At 59.8% G+C, this 17,504-nt stretch overlaps 2 protein-coding genes across 3 annotated transcripts; one reads left to right on the top strand and one right to left on the bottom strand.

Annotated features, from left to right (window-relative positions):
* The first annotated feature begins 41 nt into the window (after positions 1-41).
* On the top strand, positions 42-11,648 carry IFFO1 (intermediate filament family orphan 1). Of its 2 annotated transcripts, none has more exons than XM_031444249.2 (9): positions 42-839; positions 4,584-4,644; positions 4,733-4,828; positions 5,519-5,659; positions 6,467-6,624; positions 6,717-6,837; positions 7,092-7,184; positions 9,834-9,964; positions 10,614-11,648. In XM_031444249.2, exons 1-9 carry the CDS (start codon positions 76-78, stop codon positions 10,720-10,722), a joined length of 1,674 nt encoding a protein of 557 aa, XP_031300109.2. In that variant the 5' UTR covers positions 42-75; the 3' UTR covers positions 10,723-11,648. The 2 variants fall into 2 exon arrangements, with proteins under 2 accessions (XP_031300109.2, XP_031300108.2); XM_031444248.2 differs by having other exon boundaries at positions 7,089-7,184.
* Positions 11,649-12,349: 701 nt separating this feature from the next.
* On the bottom strand, positions 12,350-16,690 carry GAPDH (glyceraldehyde-3-phosphate dehydrogenase). The gene is made up of 12 exons (XM_010990867.3): positions 16,575-16,690; positions 16,264-16,304; positions 14,358-14,457; positions 14,169-14,275; positions 13,962-14,052; positions 13,722-13,837; positions 13,549-13,630; positions 13,241-13,392; positions 13,080-13,158; positions 12,905-12,988; positions 12,723-12,820; positions 12,350-12,621 (listed from the first exon to the last, which is right to left on the bottom strand). Exons 2-12 carry the CDS (start codon positions 16,284-16,286, stop codon positions 12,552-12,554), a joined length of 1,002 nt encoding a protein of 333 aa, XP_010989169.1. The 5' UTR covers positions 16,287-16,304; positions 16,575-16,690; the 3' UTR covers positions 12,350-12,551.
* Between the last annotated feature and the right edge of the window lie 814 nt (positions 16,691-17,504).

Raw genomic sequence — 17,504 nt, 5'->3', positions numbered from 1 at the left:
CCTCATTGGCTCTTCTCCTTCGCCCTCCATCCCTGCTCTCGCACGGGTCTCCATCTCCCGGCAGACGGCGCAGCCATGAATCCGTTATTCGGCCCGAACCTCTTCCTCCTCCAGCAGGAGCAGCAGGGCCTGGCCGGGCAGCTGGGGGACCCTCTGGGAGGCGACCACTTGGCCGGCGGCGGGGACGTGCCCCCGGCGCCGCTCGCCCCTGCCGGCCCGAGTCCCTACTCGCCGCCCGGGCCGGGCCCGGCGCCCCCCGCCGCCATGGCGCTCCGCAACGACTTGGGCTCCAACATCAACGTGCTCAAGACCCTGAACCTCCGCTTTCGCTGCTTCTTGGCCAAGGTGCACGAGCTGGAGCGCCGCAACCGGCTGCTGGAGAAGCAGCTGCAGCAGGCGCTGGAGGAGGGTAAGCAGGGCCGGTGGGGCCTGGCTCGCCGCGACCAGGCCGTGCAGACCGGCTTCGTCAGCCCCGTCCGGCCCCTGGGGCTGCCCCTGGGCGCCCGGCCGGCCACCGTCTGCACCCCGTCGGCGCGAGTGCTGGGCTCGCCCGCGCGGTCGCCCGCCGGCCCCCTCGCGCCCTCCGCCGTCTGCCACCCGGCGCCCTCCACCTCCACCGCCTACTCCTCGTCTGCCCGCTTCATGCCCGGCACGATCTGGTCCTTCTCTCACCGCCGGCTCGGGCCGGGACTGGAGCCCACTCTGGTGCAAGGGCCTGGCCTGTCGTGGGTGCACCCGGACGGGGTGGGCGTCCAGATCGACACCATCACCCCCGAGATCCGCGCGCTCTACAACGTGCTGGCTAAAGTGAAGCGCGAGCGGGACGAGTACAAACGGAGGTAGGGACGGGGAAGGCGGGGACCCGGCCCAGCGTCAGGCCACCCTCGGGCCGGTGCTAGGTGTGAGTCCAGGAGCGGAGAGCAGCTGGGCCCGAGAATCGGGGAGGAGTAAAGAAGAGTAGAGCTCCTGCTGTGTAAGGAGGAGCTTGAAGGCGATAGCCGGATGCTAGAATCTACAGAGAATGCAGAAGTCAGACTCATGACAGGAAGAAGAGTAGGAGCAGAATCCTGTGGGGAACCCATGTTTTCCTTCTGGCTTTTCTTTCTGTCTCAGCTATGCTGCAGTGCTTGGATGATGGTGTAAACTGTGGAGATTTTGTCAGGTGTGAAAAAGGACATGGGTCTGAGGGGTCACATCTGGGCTACTGCTGACCCCCGCCAGTCCCAGGCCTTGGAGTGATTTTATGATTTAAGCTCCGCATACTGATAGGAAGTAAGAGAAAAAGGGTGCAGCTTCAAGTTGGGAGTCTAAGTGAAATGAGAAGGGGCCGGGAAGGGGAGGCTGCACCTTGCAGTGGGGGATCCTGCCGCTGCCCAGGGTTTCCCAAAGTAGTGTCCACAGAAGCCGCATGCCCACTCTAGTTCCAGCCAAAAGGCTCTGGGGACCTCAGCAGTTCTGGAAGTTGGTCAAAAAAAAGGAGGAGAAAGAAAAAGTAAAGGGAATTCCTTAGGGAAAGAGGAAGGGATGGATAGTGGGCGTAGGGCTAGTGAAAACTGGGGGATGGGAAAGTGCAGAGCGGAAGGCAGAGGACTCTTGAAGAGGGCAGCAGGGACCCGAGTAGGAGAAAGTTGGGAATAGGAGCACACCCGTGATGTAAGGCAGCTGGGGCAGGCCCCGTCACGCTGAGGATGAAGAGCTGGCTTTCAGGGGGAACCCCGCACGGTAGCACAAGGGGCCAGGGAGGGGACACGATGCTGGAGTGCTGGCTGCACCCAAGTGGATTCCTTAGAGGGCTGATAACCAGGCCGCTGGGACAGGAGCATGAGCACAGCCAGAACGTTGTAGACTGTGACCAGGATGCCATAGTTGAAGAGGGAGGAGATGACAGGTCAGAAGGAGGCTTTGGTTTGGGGGCCTTCAGGTTTAACCTCTTACTGAGCTACTCTGGGCAGGCCTTGTGGGCCTGCCTGGGAATTACCCTTGCGGCCCAGCGGGGCAGAGATTTGTGTCTGGTGAGGACTGACCGAATCTTCTGGGAAATGCCTGCTGGGCCTGGGGATGACTTTCAGGAATCTGTTACCTGCTAGAATCTAGCAGATCACAGGTCAGCAGGCTTTCTGAGGTTGAGTCCTGTCATGCTGCCTGGCTTCCTTAGCTGTAGTCCATGTTTTAGGTGTCTTTGGGAGTCTCAGTTATCCTAAAACCATCCTTCAGATGCCCAGCCCTAACCCCTGAGGGAATTAATTAACACAGTCAGCAGTGGAACAGGGACAGTGCTGGAATATGTCCATAACCACAGGAACAACTGCTGTTCTTAGGGGCCTTTTTTTTTTTTTAAACTGAAAGAGTGTTTGTCCTTGGTCCAGCTGTCCAGGGCAGCAAAGAGTTATTCCTCGGGGACTGATGAGCTCATGGCTCTGCAGTGCACTGCTGTGCAGAGGGCCCCACGGCCAGACTTGGACGGTATGTGACACTGGCAGTTACTCATTCTTCCACCCCAGATCCCCTGCCCTCGTTCTGTTCTCTTTGTAGCAACGCTATCTCCCGTCTGTAGCCCAGAAGACATGGGCATACTTTAAGCACTAAACTGAGAAGGAGCCGAGGCCTCCTGGTTCTGTGTTCAGTCCCCTGCCTCACGTGACCGTGGGTGGGTCTCTCTTTCCTGAACTCAGTTTTTCCTAGTATAGGAGTGGCCCCTGCTTCTTCATCCCACTCTGGAATGCTGTTCATTTGGAAGAGAGGTGTTTGCTCAATGTAGAATACATGGAAATTGCCCCAGTTCTCCCCATGTTTAGAGAACCTTGTAAGTGAGACCAGACTTGAATGGAGGTCAAAATGAACCTATCTGTGGGGAAGTCTGGCTAGAGTACAAACTGAATTCTAGTGAGCTTCCAAGTGATTAATTTCCAGACCTTTTCTTTTGCCCCGTAGGATTTTATTAATCTTAATAATCCTTACCTAACTTCCTTACTTATGTTTCTACCTGAAACAGTTGAGTTCACTGCCCTAGCCTTCCTGGTGTAATTGGTCCAATTGGTTGTTGTCCCCTTGTCAGTCCTGCTTGCTTCCTCCAGGGACGCTTGGACCCCAGGGGCATCAGGGTACCACATCCCGTGCTGTCACGCTGTAGATGAAGAAACCAAGGCCCCGAAAAGAGAAAGGTCTTATCTAAGAAAATACATAACCTGGTGCAGCTGGGCCCCTTGCTGGCCCCGTCTGTCTGAATGGGAATGCCAGAGCGAAGGGGAGAAGGACATGGGGACCAGCAGTCAGGGGAGGCCGGGCAGAGAGCCAGGAAGGCGGGAGCTGGGCCGTGCGATGAGCCAGCGGATGGAGACCAGGCTGGTTGCCTCCTCCCTGCCCAGCAGCGGTGATGTCGAGGAGTTATTATTAGGAATGCTGCAGTGCGGATGCGAGTGAGGAGCAGGAGAGCAAGGAGAGATGGGACTGGAGGGAGAGCCCAAGGAAGAGAGCGGAGGCACCTGGGAACAGAGATGGAGGGGAGGGCAGGAGATGACCGACTCCTAGGTCTGCAGCTCTCTGTGCTGATTCCTAACCGTCTTGCTCATACTGAAGTTTCTCTCTTGGTGCAGTTCCCCTCCTCTCTCAGCCTGGAAAAAGCCTTTCCAGGACGGGGCGAGAAGTGCTAGGCTCTAGAATGGGATCCGAGATGCCCTGCCAGTCCAGCCAACCTTGTAGGGTCCTGATGTCCCAAGCAGTGGTATTGTCCCCGCCACTGCCCTTCCGCCTCTGTGATATGGTGGAGGGTGCTCTGACTCACTCCCAGCCCTGGGAAAAGGGCTCTGCTTGGCCAGGAGTGTCTTCTAGCCTCCTCGTGGCCTTAGGCTCTGCATCTTGGAGCCCAGGATGCCACCTCTAGGCCTTGTCCCATCCACCATGTCAGTGAGGCACTTTCCCGTACTCCGGTGTCCCTCTCCCTCTGAGTCTGAGTGTAATCCCAGGCTTGAGTGCATCAGGCCAGCCCTGGCCCCTCTCTGCTGCTCACTGAGGGCCTCTGGGTGGGCACTTCCTGGAGCTTGTGGGGATGGACTGTGAGGTCTGCTACCAGGCTCTTGACCAACTGTGTTGATGCGGTATGTGTCCCGCAGCTGCTTTTGCAGGGTTAATGTCCCACAAGAGGCAGGGCAGCGGGCTAGACGAGCTCTGTTCTGGTGCAGGCAGGAGGCGGGAGCCCGGATCTGTGCAACTGAAGGTGGGAGACCGGGCGGGGTGGGCCTGGCGGTCTGGTGTGGGCAGGAGGAGGGGATGAGGCCCACCGGACAGCTGGTTGGGCCGGGGCCTGAGCGGGATGGGCCCTACAAGGGACCAGAGCAGCATAGTTGCCCTTAAATGTAGTTCCTGGTGCCAGGCCGGAGGTTCTGGGAAGGCGGCTAGTGAGCTCGGCACTGGCCAGGGGCCTGGAGCTGCCCGACAGCTGCTGCTGTCCGGCCGCACGTTCCTGTCTGGCTCCTCCTGTCTGGGGCGCCAGACCCAGGGCCAAGGCCTGAGCCGGATGGGTGGGGGACAGGGAGCAGAGGAGGGAGGACCCCCACCCATGTGCTCGCCCTTGGCTTTGTCTGCAGGTGGGAAGAGGAGTACACGGTGCGGCTGCAGCTGCAGGAGCGTGTGAACGAGCTCCAGGAGGTGAGGGCCGCCCTCCTCCCAGGTCCTGCTTGTCCTGGCCCCTGCCCGCCCTGCAGGGCCGCTCACGTTGGGTTTCTCCTGACTGCAGGAAGCCCAGGAGGCCGATGCCTGCCAGGAGGAGCTGGCCATGAAGGTGGAGCAGCTGAAAGCCGAGCTGGTGGTCTTCAAGGGGCTGATGAGCAACGTGAGTGCAGCCTCCTCGCCCCCCACCCCCCCTCCCCCGGCCAGGCTCGCCCACGAGGCCATGCGCAGCCAGGCTGAGCAGGCCTTTCTGGCTGGGGCCTGCCCACCATGCCTCACCCCGCTTTGCTGTGCTTCTGGTTCTTCCCCCTTGCCCACCCCCCAGTTCAAGAGAAGGAACGCAAGTCCCCATGGCCTGCACCGTTACTGGAGGTTGTTAAGCAGTGGTTGAGAACCCAGATCCCGCCTCTGCAGCCTGCTCTCAGTGTGGCCCTGGGTCCTTGGCAGCCCTGCCTCTGTGTGCTTGTCTGCGGAATGGGGTAGTGAAACATGTACTTGGCAGAACAGTTCTGAAGGAGGTGACAGCTCAGGGCAGCGCTGGCTCCTACTCAGTGTCACCTACTGTTCCTGCCGTTGCCATACTTCCTCCACTCTCTTAACGCCCAGGAGTCTCTCTGTCTCTCTCTGGGAACCGAAGTTCCAGGAGGGAGCCCCCTGCACGCCCCAGGAATGGGGCCACATCCTCCAGGGGCCCCCCACCTGACTAGGGAGCCAGTTGCCTGAGCAGAGTGCTAGGGGTGAGGACACCCAGGAAACATGCTGCCGTCTGCTTGGAGGAGCCAGAGACACGTGTCTGGGAGGGTGAGGGGATGTCGCTGGGCGCCTGTCACCATTCCCTTCACTCCCTGCACAGAACCTGTCGGAGCTGGACACGAAAATCCAGGAGAAGGCCATGAAGGTGGACATGGACATCTGCCGCCGCATCGACATCACCGCCAAGCTCTGTGATGTGGCTCAGCAGCGCAACTGCGAGGACATGATCAGGATGTTCCAGGTGAGGGTGGGGCTGCCTCGGCCCAGCCCCGCCCCCGCCGCCCACACCTGGGCCAGGCTGGGGGGCGAGGGCAGCCTCTGGAGGGGAGTTCAGAGCTGTCTCTAATGCCGTCTCTCCCCTCCCCTCTCTCTCCTGTCCGCCTCCTCTCCTCTCTTCCTTTCATCTTTTCTTGCTTCCTCCACAGAAGAAGCTGGTTAGTTTTGCTCTCACGCAAGCTTCTTATGGCCCTGCCCCTGTTTCTCAGCTCCCCGGGCCTCCTGACCCGCTGGGCTCTCAGTGCAGACCCCCCTCCTCGGTCTTCCTGCTCCCCTCCTCTTCTCTCTTTCTCTCTCTCTCTCTGCTTCATTTCTCTCTCTCCCTTCGCCCTTTTCCAGATCTGGACACGTGACTCAGGTTCTGCCTTGTCAACATCGTGTCTCCCTCCTCCTTGCAGCCCGAAACGTCCCTCTCGGTTCAGTCATTCACTAGAAAGACTGTTTTTAGAAAAGAAACCCCCTGAGCCATCTGCACATCTTCCTGTGGCCACAGCCAGCCGTTTCTCCCTTATCTTACTGCTCTGTTTTCTCTGTTTCTTCTCTGTCTTCCTCCTAGTCTGCAGCCCTGTACCCATCCGTGTTTGTCTGCCTGTCTCGGCGACGCTGGTGTCTCTGTACCTGTCTTGTAACCGTGTCTTCTCTCTGTCCGCCCGCCCACCCCTCCCGCTGGTCCATGCTTCCCTGCCCACCCACCTACCCGCCGGCGCCCACCGCCCTTCTCCTCATGCACCCGGCCTCGTCTCTGTAGTCTCTGCACTTGTCTCCCATTAAGGTCCCATCCATGGGGGGGCGGAAGCGGGAGCGCAAGGCAGCCGTCGAGGAGGACATCTCCCTGTCGGAGAGTGACGGGCCCCGCCACCCCGACGGGGATGAGGAGGAGAGCACAGCCCTCAGCATCAACGAGGAGATGCAGCGCATGCTGAACCAGCTGTGAGTCCCGCAGGCCCCTCGGGCCGCCCGAGGCGGCAGCGGCCCAGCAGCCCCGCGCCACCCGCCTTGACCCCCGGGCTCCCTGTCTCTAGGAGGGAGTATGATTTTGAGGACGACTGTGACAGCCTGACTTGGGAGGAGACCGAGGAGACTCTGCTGCTTTGGGAGGATTTCTCAGGCTATGCCCTGGCTGCCACAGAGGCCCCGGGAGAGGTAACTGCCCTCCCGGCTGCAGGCCCCCGGCTCCTCCTCTCCGGCCCGGCGCCGGGCTCCCGGCTTCTCCCCGCCAGCCCTCCACTCCGAGCCGTCTTTCCTCTGTGGCCAGCATCCGTCACATGCTTCTCCCTCGTCCTGTGTCCTCATCCTTGCTCTCTCCGGCCTCCTTTAATGTGACTCTCTCCCCCACCTTGCCCTGTGGCCCGTCCCATCCCGTCCCTCCCCTCCCGCTTCCCTCTCCACTCCAGCAGCCGGAAGAGAGTTTGGAGAAGGTGATTAAAGATACTGAGTCCCTGTTCAAAACCCGGGAGAAAGAATATCAGGAAACCATTGACCAGATAGAGGTAAGTAAGGCCGGGAGCTGAAGCCAAGGGGCCCAGGGTCCCGGTGGGTCAGGAGCAGGGCTGCGCGACCCCAGACACCAGGGCCTCCCCTTCCCTCCTGGCAGGGGAGGAGTGAGCTCCCCGCTGCAGCACCCCTGGGGCGGCCGTGGAGGGAGGCAGGCAGGCAGACGTGGGCTCACACATCGGCTCTGTCACATACTTGCTTCCACTCTTACTTGCTTCTAACTAGCTTCTCTCTGAGTCTTCTTCTTTGTTTGTAGACTGGGGATCTTAGTAATACTGCCCTCAGGGCTGTCTGAAGGTCAAGCGCAGCAGTCCCCAGGTAGAGTGGGGCCGCGTCCGCCTCGCAGTAAGCACACCGTGTAGCAGTGGTTTGCTGTTGTCACTCTGGTCAGTGCTGCGGCAGAGTCCCCTCGGAGGTGGACTTGAACTTTGCTGCTGCTTCAGCTCAGGCTCTGAGCTATCGGAGGCATCTCCATTCTTATTCCTTAGCCTTGAGGAGCCTTCTCGAGATGGCAGGTGGAGCTGGTGCTTTAACTTACACTCTGGGCCGCGGGAAGGGTCTGTGTCAGCCCAGCAGAAGGAGCTTTGGGGCTCGGCTCGGCTCTGAGCCCTGTGAGCCCTCCTGCCTGAGCGTGAGAGCGTCCTTTCCGCACCCTCTGACTTTGGTGGGGATGAGGCTGGGCACCTTCTGGAACTCTCGTCTCTCTCCATTCACTGCTCTCACACTGCCTACATTTTGAGAAGGAAGCTGTGAGATTGTTTTCCTCTGTCCTCATTCTGCTGGCACGCATCAGATGGTCCTGCTCCTTTAAGCAAAATGTACTTTCGTGCTTTGCCCAGGCAGACACATGCTTAGTTTGAAAGGCACAGCCAGACTGTGCCACCAGCAGAGGAGCTGGGAGGGGAGGCCCGCGTTCTGCTGTCCCGTTTACAGCGTCTCACTGCCCACCTCTCTGTGTGAGGAGAGATGTCAGGGCGGACGCGGTGGCTTTGGTTGCACTGTCACTCCTGACCCTCCCTCTGGGGCACCTGAAGTCCCTTTATCTCAGTGACTTTTGATCTCTCAGGGTCCCTGGGACGGAAGCAGGGACCATTTCCATTCCTGGATGCTGAGGCCAAGGCCAGGGTGGAGGGTGGGAGGGGGTTCTTCCTCCCCTCCTCCCTCCTCCCCGACCTGCTCCCAGCCTCAGGCTCACTGCCCTGCCCTGCCTCTCCGTCCAAGTGCCTGTTTCAGGGGAGGCTGTTGGGGTCATCCCCTTCTCGCCTCCCTGTCCTAAACGTGTGAATGGAAGGGAGATGTACAAATGTGTAGACAAATGGCAGTCCTGGCCTCGTCTTCTGCTGGGGTGTGTTCGGTTCTCCCCTCCTTTCCTGCCCCACAGAGATGGGCTCCAGAACCCCGCCTTCTTCCCGGGGTGCAGGAATTGGGCTGTAGGTGGCAGCCAGTCTGGACAAGAGCTGGTGGCATTGTATTTCCTTCCTGGATTGAACAGTCAGCACATCCTGCCCCTTGGCTTCCTGCTGGGGGACCCCAGTTGGGATCCCGGCTTTGCAACCAAGGCTGTCGTTTCAGCCATGCTCACGAGGGCTTCTGACCCTGCTTCTCTGCCCCCAGCCACCATGTCATCCCTGTGTCACTGTCCCGACCATCTCTTTGTCTGTCCCTGTGACCGTTCCCTTCTCTCTCCAAGTTCCCATCCTCTCTCTGCCCAGTTCAGATCGTTCGTGGGTGGTTACCCACCCCATCTCTTTGCTCTCAGGCAGTCAAGCAAATCACCTCGAGCGGTTTTAGTCTGCCTCCTCTTTTGGCCCCTGTTCTTTGTGCCCCAAAACAAAGAGAGGCAGCAGACTGTCTCCGGCCCAGATCCTTAGATCCTTCGCAGCCGCCGCCTGCCGCCCAGCTCTGGGAGGGAGACTGCATTTCCTTGACTCCCAAGCCCCCAGTTTTTCCACATCTGACGTATTTTGAGTCAGTCTACTTCTCATAACCCGTAGGACCTTCGGGGTGGCAGGCAGGCCTTCTGTTAGTCTCTGAAAAGGGTTTACAAGTGGCAGAAGTCATGAGGAGGAAATCACTGGTAAGAGAATGGGGCCCCTTTCTGCCGTGCCCAGGTGGCCTCCTCTCTGCCATGAGTCTTGTAGATGCTTCACGACGTTAAGTGATTCAGCTCCCATCGAGGTGCGGGGCTTGCCCACGCAGAGATGAGTCGGACCTGTGGCCGGCCTTGCCAGGAGCTCCCAGCTCGGATAGGGGGACAGGCTGGGAACAGTGCTGTTCCGGAGTGAGGGGCGAGCAGGCCACGCGGGGACCCAGGGAGGGGGCAGTGCCGTCCACAGGTAGCCCTCCAGGCATGTGTGCGCCCATGAGTGTCCCTCCTCCGCGCCCACAGTTCCTTTTCTCCTGGCTCCCGTCGTGTCTGTTTAGAGAATGCAGGCCTGGAGAGCGGATGCCTCTGTGGGCTGAGGTTCCTGGGGAATGATGCTGTATCAGGTGCCTTCTGCCGTGAGCTGGTTTGCTTTTAGATGTCAGCCCTCCACCCTGGCTGCCAGGGCCCCTGCCCGGGGGGTGCCCTTGGCAGTTTAGCCTCCCGGGGACTGGGGGCAGGGGCCCTGCTGACCAGCAGCCCTGCCCCGTCCCCGCCGCAGCTGGAGCTGGCCACAGCCAAGAACGACATGAACCGGCACCTGCATGAGTACATGGAGATGTGCAGCATGAAGCGGGGCCTGGACGTGCAGATGGAGACCTGCCGCCGGCTCATCACCCAGTCTGGGGACCGGTAAGCCCTCCCTGGAGTGTGGGTCCGCCAGGGTGCAGGTGGGCAGGGGGCAGCGCCCGCCACCGCTCCAGCGGTGACTCAGCCCGTTGAGGTGGGGCTGCCCATCGGAGGTCACCTACTATGTTTGGCCTGGTCCGCGGCTTCCTCTTCCTGGAAGCTGGGTGATACATGTATCCATTCGTGGCTTGATGGCTGAAACTCCCTGGTGCCACCCACTCTGATGGTGCTTCTGGTCAAAGGCAGCTACAAATCAACCAGGAACAGAATAGGCGCAGGGGCAGATTTTTATCTAAAGTCAGGACCAGTTTGTGACTTTGACCCTGTATCAATTTTTTCTTTTAATCACAAAACTACTACAGGTAGACATAAAGCCGGGGCCACAGAGCCAGGGCACTCAAACAGGCAGTGTCTCATGCTGTGACTTCAGATATTTCTGAACTCAGCCTCTCGGGGTCCCTACGTTCAAGTGGGGACTGTCCACCCATCAGGCTGGGTTGGGAGAGGGCCCTGCATCCACCCTCACCTGTGGCTTCCTGCCCCGCTGAAGGTGTTACTCACCTGCCTGCCAAGGAATCAGTCCAGGGGCGGGGATGCCAGCCCCCTCAGGATTCCCGTCTGCTCCGAGGTTACAACTGGTGTTTTTTTCTAGAAAGTCTCCTGCTTTCACTGCGGTCCCGCTTAGCGACCCGCCGCCGCCGCCGCCAAGCGAGGCTGAGGACTCCGATCACGATGTCTCATCTGACAGCTCCATGAGATAGGGACCCCCTCCAGCTCGGCCCGCTGGGGTCCCGCTCGCGAGACAGAGGGCTGGGAGTCACAGAAGGGGGCACCGAGCCTGGCCTCGGGCCCTGGGCTCTCCTCCCGGCTTCCTCCCTTGGTCCTCGGCCTCTCTCGGGTTCTGGGGTGTCCGGAGCGAGGCCTGGCCGCACAGCCGGGGTCTCCTGCCTTCACGCCTGGGTGTCTGCTACTCTCGCCTTTAACACGCTGCCGGTGCTCGCGGCCCCTCGCCCTCTCCGTCGAGTAAGGACTGTGATCTTCCTTCCCTCCCTGTGGCCTGGAGCCAGCTGGTAGTCTTGATTCTGTACTGGTGCTGACTGGCCCAGGCACTGGTATGAAGTGGGCCAGGCTGGACATCCTGTGGCTTGTGTGACAAGAGAGGTTGTCCCTGCGTGTCACAGGTGAGGGAGCGGGACTAGGCACAGCACTGTGTCCTGCTGTCCAAGTGCTCGCAGCCATCTGCCCGTTGACAGCAGAGTGACATGGCTGTGACTTCCCTCATGGAAGTGCTACACATAACGGGGCCTTAGAGCGCCCAGTCCAGGCAGCTTCTGGGTCTGGCCGAGCGCAGTATTGTAGAGGGAGGTGGAAGCTCCTGCTTGTCACTGCCAAGTGACAGGAAGGTGGCACTACCTGTGTGGCTGTGTGTGTGTGCACGTGTGCACGTGTGCCTAGCACGTGTGCTCAGGGCCACAGCTTCTTCAAGCATCAGCGGAAGACGTGCTTCCTCCATGTCTCGTGCACTGAGACCAACAGACTGAGCAAGATGTCCCGGACTCGGAAAAGCTCAGAGAAACTGGGGAGGCGAGACTGAAACGACCTCAGCGTCACTGCCGGAGGCAGGCTGGGCTGGGCTGGGCTGATGTTGAGTGGAATCTAATAATGAAACTGGCAAGTATTTATGGAACACTTTGTGTCGCTGTTTCCAGCAGTTTCTGGTGGCGGCTTGGCGACAGCCCTCACCGTGCCGTGTGGCTGGTTTTCACCATTTTACAAACATGCAGGTGCAGGGTGAGGCGCAGAGGTTCTAAGTAACTTGTCCAGAGTAACGGGAGCCTCAGGTGGGCCTCAGCCCGGGTCGCTAGTGCCGGCTGTGCTTCCCGCCGAGCCCTTGGGCCGCCTGGGAGTAAAGCCATCCCAACCCTGCCCCTGGTCCAACCCTACTGTAACCCCTCTGAAGACCCCGGTAGCTGGGCACCCTCACAGCCTCACTGCATGGGGAGTCACTAGGGGCGAGGACTGAGGCAGAGAAGGAATCTGCGCTGGCAGCCTGGCCACACCCCCTGTTCTGCTTTAGAGAAGGCAGGTCACCGGCCGAGGCCTGATGGACCCTGTGTGCCAGTGTTACCCTCCGGGAGCTGCAGTCAGAATGGCATCGGGATGTAGGCAGCCAGGCCCCGGCAACCTGGAGCAGCGGTGCAGTGGGATCGGCCTTGTCCCCCAAGGTGGTTGTGCAGGCTTCCCAGAGCACCCCTGTGAGGGTGTCCTCCAGACTTTGGGGGGGGGGCTTCTGCCTAGTCTGGGGCTCTGTGAGCTCTAGTTCTCCTCAGCTGGCCCAGCTCCCCTCCCTCGATCCCGGCCCCAGGGAGTGAGACCACGCAGAGCAGGCTGGGTTGAGTGTACTTTATTGATGGTGCATGACAAGGCAGGGCTCCCTAAGCCCCTCCCCTTCTTCAGGGGGTCTGGGATGGAAACTGTGTGGAGGTCAGATTCTCAAGTGTGTTGGGGGATCGAGTTGCTGCTGTCCCCAGCAGCTGAGGGCCTCTCTCTTCCTCGTGTGCTCTTGCTGGGGCTGGTGGTCCAGGGGCTCTTACTCCTTAGAGGCCATGTGGACCATGAGGTCCACCACCCTGTTGCTGTAGCCAAATTCGTTGTCGTACCTGAAGGAGAGAGTTAAGGGCCGGTTTCCTAAGTCAGCCACCAGGGGACGCCAGATCCAGCCACATTCTTAAGCATCATCCCTCACCCAAGTGCCACATACCAGGAAATGAGCTTGACAAAGTGGTCGTTGAGGGCAATGCCAGCCCCAGCATCAAAAGTGGAAGAGTGAGTGTCACTATTGAAGTCGCAGGAGACAACCTAGAGGAGGGAGAGGACCAGGTATGGGAGCTCAGTCTGGCTCAGCGGGCCCTGGGGACACCAAGTTCCCTGACCTATCCGTACCTGGTCCTCCGTGTAGCCCAGGATGCCCTTGAGGGCGCCCTCCGATGCCTGCTTCACTACCTTCTTGATGTCGTCATATTTGGCCTGACAGGGTAAAAACGAGATGGTTATTCAGGATCCAATCTTGTAGCCACCCCACCAGCCCCCTCCCCCTGCTGTTCCAGCTCATCCTTACAGGTTTCTCCAGGCGGCACGTCAGATCCACAACAGACACGTTGGGGGTGGGGACACGGAAGGCCATGCCAGTTAGCTTCCTGTAGACACAGGAAGCAGAGTCAGCACTGCTCGACTGGTTCCCCAGATCCCCTGGGGCAGAGAAGCAGCAAAGAGTCTCACCCATTCAGCTCCGGGATGACCTTGCCCACAGCCTTGGCGGCGCCGGTAGAAGCAGGGATGATGTTCTGGGCGGCCCCTCGGCCATCACGCCACATCTTCCCAGAGGGGCCATCCACAGTCTTCTGGGTGGCAGTGATGGCGTGGACTGTGGTCTGGAAACACAGATCCGGGAGTGAAGGCCCTGCCTGGTGCTCATCACACGCCCTACCCGCCCTGCCTTCCCCTCAGGGAGGGCTGTGCTCTGGGAGGGAGGATTCACTCCCGGGTGAGAAATGAATGTGCTCTGGCATGTCCCCCATCACTCATACCATAAGTCCCTCCACGATGCCAAAGTGGTCATGGATGACCTTGGCCAGGGGGGCCAAGCAGTTGGTGGTGCAGGAGGCGTTGCTGGAAAAGAGGGAGGCAAGTCAGGGGCTCACCCATCAGGTACCGCGCAACACGATCTGACCTCTTCTCCATCCCCCTCTGTCCTGCTCACCTGACAATCTTGAGGGACTTGTCATACTTCTCGTGGTTCACGCCCATCACAAACATGGGGGCATCAGCAGAAGGGGCAGAGATGATGACCCTCTTGGCTCCACCCTTCAAGTGAGCCTGCAGCAAAAGAACCATTACAACCGGGCTCTCCCTTCCAGGTCTAAGTCAGCCATCCCCAGTCTTCCTGCCGCACCACACCCGAGGGTCAATTCTCCACATCCTCAGCTGCCCTTCCACTCACCCCAGCCTTCTCCATGGTAGTGAAGACACCGGTGGACTCCACAACGTACTCAGCACCAGCGTCACCCCATTTGATGTTGGCGGGATCTCGCCTACAAGACAGGACGAAGTTCAGGGACATGGGGAACCATGGACCCAAGGTGGTCACCCTGTTCTAGTACCTCCCCCTACCAGGCAAATGTCTTCCTGTCCCGTCACCCACACTTACTCCTGGAAGATGGTAATAGACTTTCCATTGATGACAAGCTTCCCGTTCTCAGCCTTGACGGTGCCATGGAACTTGCCATGGGTGGAATCATACTGGAACATGTAGACCTGGAGGGGAGGGGCGTGAGGGCATTCAGGGGCTGCGCCTCGGCCAGGCCCCGCCCCCACCAGCTGCTTGAGTAGCACTTACCATGTAGTTGAGGTCAATGAAAGGGTCGTTGATGGCAACAATGTCCACTTTGCCAGAGTGAAAAGCAGCCCTGGTGACCAGGCGCCCGATACGGCCAAATCTGAGGGAGACAAGAGGTGTGAAGCACGAGGAGGAGGGTGGAGGCGAGAGCTCTCCTGGGATGTGGCCCTCGGCCCCCTCTCCCTTTTCAAGGAGGATGGCCCTTTCCCACCACCAGCAAGTCCCAAGAGATCTCACTTTATCTTCCTCCAGCCACCTGGCCAGGCCAGCCTGGCTTTCCAGCATGGCCACAAAGTGAAGGCTCCTTTCCTGACGCAGAGGTGATCAGGATCAAAAACTGCCACCCCCTAGTTATCTGAAACCTTTTGAGGAGTGACAGGGTGGTGCACTGCTACTGCTGCCTACAGCCTGGGCACGTGGCAGGCACATGGCATTCAGCACTGCCCACTATCTGTAAATGCTTGTTCCTGTCTGGCCCGGCTTCAGGCTACAGGTACCCTAGGGAGCAAAGACTTGTACACTCAGCATCACTGAGCTCAAAGGGCAAGATCAAAGGTCAGAAATTAACTGGCTAGGGAAACCCACTCCTTCCCAAGTCCCTCCTACAAAAGGGAAAGAGACAGGGAAAATGAGTGGTTTCTCAACCCCCTAATTCCAGAAGTCTAATTTGCTAAGTACCTGTCCTTCCTAGCTCTCTTCCAAAAATCAGGAGAGGGAGGAACGGATGTGGGGGGCTGGCGTGGAAGAGAGCAGAAGCCCAGGCCCCCAGCTGCAGAAAGGTCAGGCAGCTATATTTAACCCCAGCTTAGGGTGGAGTGGGGATCTGGTTTCTGGAAGACGGGATGGAGAGAAGGGCAGGATTCCCAAGGCTCATGGACATCTAATCCTCTTGGTGACCTTTATATCCTGGCCTTTAGGATTGGGTCAGCTCTAGGCATGGATGGAAGAAAGGAGCTTCGAGGGGACCCAGTGTGGAGACAGGGGCTACTGCTCCGGGAGCCATTTTGTGGTGGAAAATTTCTAACTGCCCATGACTCAGCTCCCCCAGCATGGCACTGAGCCACAGCCACCACACCTCTCCGGAAAAAGGGGAAAAAATAAATAAATAAATAAATAAATAAATAAATAAAGACCCAACACAGGACCACCCCCTGAAAACCCATGTTTTTGATTCACCAGCGAACCATCTAGGGAACGCATCATATCCCTGAGGGGGAAGCTGGCCAGTGTTTTAAGGGATGGTCCAGGGCTAATATGGCCAAGAGCTGAGGTCCAGCTGAGCAAGAACGGGAAAGCCTGGCCTCACCTGGGTTACGGGATAATGGCGACTCCACCCCAGGAGGCAGGAGGAGGAGCGTTAGTCACAGGCAAGGAAGGGGGAAGACTGAAGGCCTAAGGAGGGTTTTCTAACGGCGGTTCATTCATTTCCTTCCGAGTTGCAACATGGCGGCTGGGTTACTGTAACTGACCCCTCCCAGTTGCTTCTGCACGCAGCTGTGCCTCCAGCATCTTGGGGCTGCGCCTGGCTGGGGGCACCGGCTGGGGGCGGGGGACGGGCTCCTCCCTGGCACGTGACCCCGCAGGGCGCGAAAGGAAAGAAAGAGCCCCAGCTGGGGGATTAAGGGGATGGGGCCAAAGCAAGAATTGGAGACTCCTGTATCTGCAGCAGGTGGGAGTGGAAGGCTCCGCAGGGGCGGAGTTACAGGAGCCGCAGCAGCCGGGGATGGGGGACACGCGGCCTTGAGAAGGCCTCTGCCAGGTCTGGGCGCTGACCTTGATTTCCCCTTGAGGGGTTACGATCACCCCATCCAGGTCCCCGACGCGCTTGCAGAGACCCAGTAGGGCGAGACCTGCCGACGCAATTCGGTGGGGGCTGCAGGACTTATGGACCCCTCCCCCAACTTACCCGTTCACTCCGACCTTCACCATCGTGTCTCAGAGACTCGGCTACGGGCAGACGAAAGTGAGCATCAGACCACGGGGCGAAGCGGCTGGAGTCCAGTGGGGGCCCTCCCAGCCCCTCCCCCAGGCCTCCATCCCCGCTCTGCGCTTCCGCACGTCCTTCCTCCCGCCCCTGCAATGCGGGGGCCCAACCGGGCGCAACTCAGACCCCGGCCCGGGCTGGACCCCCGCAGCCGCACCCTCTGACCGCGCACGCCCGTATCCCTTTGGGGCCCGTCCCCGAGCCCTTTGTGGCTCCTCTGCGCCAGGATTTACCTGGCACTCACGAGAGATGCGGCTGTCTGTCGAACGGGGAGGAGCAGAGAGCGCCGGGGGTGGCTGCAGCCTGAATTTATAGGACAGGGGGCGGGGCGGGGGCGTGGTGACGCGAGCTCGCCTTGCCCAGTCGGGGCCCCGAGGTACAGAGGCCTGAGCTACGTGCGCCCGTAAAACCGCGAGTAGCCGGCCCCATCCTGTTTTTTGGATCCGCCTGGTTCTTCAAATGTGCACGCACCGCCCATGTGGGCTGAGGATTGAGAGGGGGAGGGGACTGAGGCCCCAAGGAGGAGGCGACCGGTGATGGTGCCTGGGGGATGTAGGGGGGCCTGTGGACTCCGGGGCAAGGGTCCTGGTGAGAGCTGAGGACAACCAGGAGTCAGGGACATTAAAGTTGCTGCCTGGATGTAACGGGAGGACCTAGGGAGCCAGTGGGATGGGGAACTGGAGCCGGAGCCCTGGGCGGTTCCCCGCTGCAGGCTCCCCCTTCCTCACCACCCCCACCCCGTCCCCCGCCCCGCTGCTCTCAATGGCCGAGAGACGAGGAACTTCTCGATGCTCTTCGGTAGTGAAACAGGCTTTACAGAGGAAGGCTCGGGAGGGGCCTCCCGCGGGGCCCTTCCCAGACCCCTCTCCCCACTGCACCCCCAACCTGGCTCCGCGCCTCTTTGGGCCGGGGGCCGGGGCTGGGCACTGGGCATTGTGGGCCTGGAGGGGGAAAAGGTTCAGGAGAAGGCTTGAAGGGGATTTTTGCACTGAAAGTCACGATGTCCTGCAGCGCGGACAGCCTGGAGACCTGAGAATCGGGGCAGACAAACTAGGCCCTGTGTGCACCAACTGCTCTCCCCCAGGCAGAGGCTGGGGTCCAGGGCGAGGGCGGGACAGGATCTGGATCAATGTTTGGGGCTGGGCGGGTAGAGGGCCGGAGGC

Source organism: Camelus dromedarius, chromosome 25, assembly GCF_036321535.1.
Source record: "Camelus dromedarius isolate mCamDro1 chromosome 25, mCamDro1.pat, whole genome shotgun sequence".
In the NCBI taxonomy this organism is placed as follows: Eukaryota; Metazoa; Chordata; class Mammalia; order Artiodactyla; family Camelidae; genus Camelus; species Camelus dromedarius.
This window is presented reverse-complemented; position numbering and strand designations above follow the sequence as displayed.